Source organism: Formica exsecta, unplaced genomic scaffold, assembly GCF_003651465.1.
Source record: "Formica exsecta isolate Colony F162 unplaced genomic scaffold, ASM365146v1 scaffold733, whole genome shotgun sequence".
Taxonomy (NCBI): domain Eukaryota; kingdom Metazoa; phylum Arthropoda; class Insecta; order Hymenoptera; family Formicidae; genus Formica; species Formica exsecta.
This window is the reverse complement of record NW_021853499.1, coordinates 570,789-573,950: the sequence shown is the minus strand read 5'-3', so window position 1 is coordinate 573,950 and position 3,162 is coordinate 570,789. Positions and strand designations below refer to the sequence as shown.

Below are 3,162 nucleotides of genomic sequence, written 5' to 3'. Positions count from 1 at the left end.
GGCAAAGTCTTTTTATTTGCAGAATCTTAATCTCCATCGTTTTCAGCTTGTTGTATTTAAATGGAGGGCACGTTCTTCTATCTTTTATCTTTCGCGGGCGCCTCACATCCAGGCATTCCCTGGCTTTAAAATTATTTACATCGCCGGAAGGAGTGCATCCCCAGGGTTCGTTGCTTTAAATCCGCCGCTATTTATGGCGGGGACGTCTACGACGAATTCCCGCCTCTATCCGCCAAGCTTCGAGGATACAAGAACTTCTTTTATCTCGAGATCTCGAAAACTTAAACTCGAGCATGCCATATCGAGATCGGGGGATCGGCCTTAACTAACGATCTATGAATGAACCATCGTCGCGCCATCGTCCGACAACGAGGAACCCGTTCCTTCGTTGGCGCCGAAACGAGCGGACCATAACTTTCGACGCGTCTTTTTACGGATACTTGGAGGTCGCGCGCACGAACCATTTAATTAACTTCCCGGTAGTGAAAGTAGTTTATTCGGATATTATCTGCCTCCGTCACATTTATACACTTTACACAGTTGCTCAGAGATATTGATATTTAAATATCACGACTCAAAAATCTGTTTCCCGCCCTTCCCCCTCTCCCCATCTCATCAATACCGTGAATATATTGATGAATAAAGTTTATAAATACTGAGAAAGTACGACTCTCTTTCCCCAACTGCATTCCACTAACACTAAATCTCTGTGACGCAATTTCGACTGGTCGTTGAACTTGAACGCACCCGAGAGCATGCTATCTTAATGATTTCTAGCGACGTCGCGCGACAATTATTCATTCCGAATAGATAATCACGATCTCCCAAGACATCTGACACGCATATCGGAGACTACAATCGTTCCGCCAATTCGTAGAAAAGATCAAAATTTGCATTCAGGATCAGCTCTCTCTTCTGTTGGCCGTTCTACTCCCACCACGCGATAATTCTTCGGCGATGTAAATAAATTCAACCAAATGAGGTTTCTCGGAACTCGGAATAAAAGACGGGAGATCGGAGAGATTTTGCGTGAGAATGAAAGGGGGGCGAGGGGTTGCGTTGAGGAGCGAAGAAAAAGATCCTCCTGCGAACCGAACGCGTTCATAGGAACGACGGGAGGGATACGGGGGAAGTCGTGAAATAGGAGGAAAAGGAAGAAAGGACGGAGGAGAAAATGAGGTGACGCAAATAAATTCAACCAAATGAATTATGACCAAGTAAACTCCGTCATTTTTTTTCAGAAAAATTATTTTTAGCGACTTTTTGAATATCTGAATTATTTTACTTGCCGATTAAATTGGAAAGATTCGGATATCTCTGTTTCCTTGTACTGTTTTAGGAATCATGGGGACGATACGACGGCTGTCCACGACGATGCTGTTGTTAATGATGCATTCCGCTCAGCTCGATGCTCATCGTGAACACAAGGTTCGTCTTTGATTGTTAATGAAACCTCCTAAAGTTAATAAATTTCTTTCAATTGTATTTTCTTTAACTAAAATTTTTATGAAAGAAAAATTTTATATATACATATATTATTTAATTCTTTGTATTAGTAAGCAAGATACAGGTATATATCATTTCGATCCTTTTCCATATCTTTATCAATAAATATGCAACGTTAATAATTTTAAAAATTATAATTGATAAATTATGTATAATATAATAACGCATATTCTTCAGCCAGTATAAATTTAAATAAATAGATATATTATTTAAAACTGATCCTATAATAACAATCTTCAGGTTCACAACATCGTGCTGTATCCAGATAAGCATAGCTGGTGTAAGACAACGCCGATAAAGCAAGTGGTGACATGGCCTCAGTGCTCTTCGCAGGAATTGGACAATAACGTATGCGTCGGCGCTTGTTTCTCATACATGGTCCCTCATAGCGAGCCGTCCGCACCCGGTGATCTCATAAGACCTTACTGCGATTCTTGTCAACCTCTGGACAGCGTTTGGCACACTGTGGGTATATAAACACAGGATATTAAAATATGATTGATAATATGATTGTGATAAAATTTTATCTTCTTTGGAAATTGCATTACGTTATGCTTGTTTTTTAGATTTTGCAATCAATGATTTATATGTAAAAAAGATTATCAAGTTAATTAAAAAAAAAACTTAACGCTATCATTTCTCTTTAATCTAATAATAATATTCTTAAGCACTTGATTAAGCCGCGCGTAATAAAGTTGCGCTCTATCACGTAATATATTTCTACAAGTATATGCGATTGATAACACAGTTATTAATCATTTATCAAATTATATATGTATCTTATAAGTTTGATAACAAATTTATTCAAAGATGTACAAAATAGCAAGATTTTAAAAGTGTTAAAAAATTATTTTTTGATACTTCTTTAATTTTCTTATCGAGGATTATTTTGTATCATTCTTTTAGGTTACACTAGATTGCAAGGACGAGCAGAAAAATCCAGTGACCATGCAGAAGAAGGTGCAGATTATCACAAACTGCTCCTGCAGCTCCTGCATGGAAACCTCGAAAATCAAACCGGACTACAACACTTTGCTGCAGTCCCTGACGGAAGAGAACCTGGACAAGAACGTGAACGTAGCGCACGAAACACCAGATTTGCTACTGGATCCGAATTTGAATGCCTCGAAGAACACGACGAGAGATGGAGCTCAGACTAACGAACGATTCCTTCAACTTTTCAAGAAACTGAAAGAGTCGCAGAAACTGGACGAATCCGGTTTGAAGGAATTCTCCAAGTTCGAGGAGGAGGAGATTGATTTGGAGAAGCTGCGGGAGCTGTTCAAAAAGTATAGCGAGGGAGACGAAGAGGAAGGCCAGCACGAGCATCATCATCAGCACCAGCATGAGCATCAGCATCAGCATCAACATCAGCAGCAACCGCAACAGCACCTACATCGCGGACCCCATCATTCTCTGGTGCTAGACTCGGACGTGAAGGAGAAGATCGACGTGGAGCCGCATTATCTGCATCCCGCCGTCGCCGGTCAAGAGATCAGTTATCACGACAACATCCTGGTAGGCAAGGAGAAGAAGAAGAAAGATTTCTAAACGCTTGCCGAAGCGTGATTTGTCGTCGAACGGATGTCACCTTTGTTCGCCATGCTCGAAAAATTCGTAGAAGTGAGTCGAGATCCTTATAAAAAGCGTTTGTCG

General features: G+C 40.4%; 1 protein-coding gene across 1 annotated transcript in view; it reads left to right on the top strand.

Moving 5' to 3' along the window:
- The first annotated feature begins 1,282 nt into the window (after positions 1 to 1,282).
- The window catches only part of LOC115243791, a 3,189-nt gene continuing 1,309 nt past the window's right edge, over positions 1,283 to 3,162 (top strand). The window contains exons 1-3 of the mRNA XM_029821024.1: positions 1,283 to 1,428; positions 1,747 to 1,971; positions 2,413 to 3,162. Of these exons, the coding sequence (XP_029676884.1) occupies positions 1,345 to 1,428; positions 1,747 to 1,971; positions 2,413 to 3,057 (954 nt within the window). The 5' untranslated portion in view covers positions 1,283 to 1,344 and the 3' untranslated portion in view covers positions 3,058 to 3,162. The remainder of the gene's footprint in view (positions 1,429 to 1,746; positions 1,972 to 2,412) is intronic.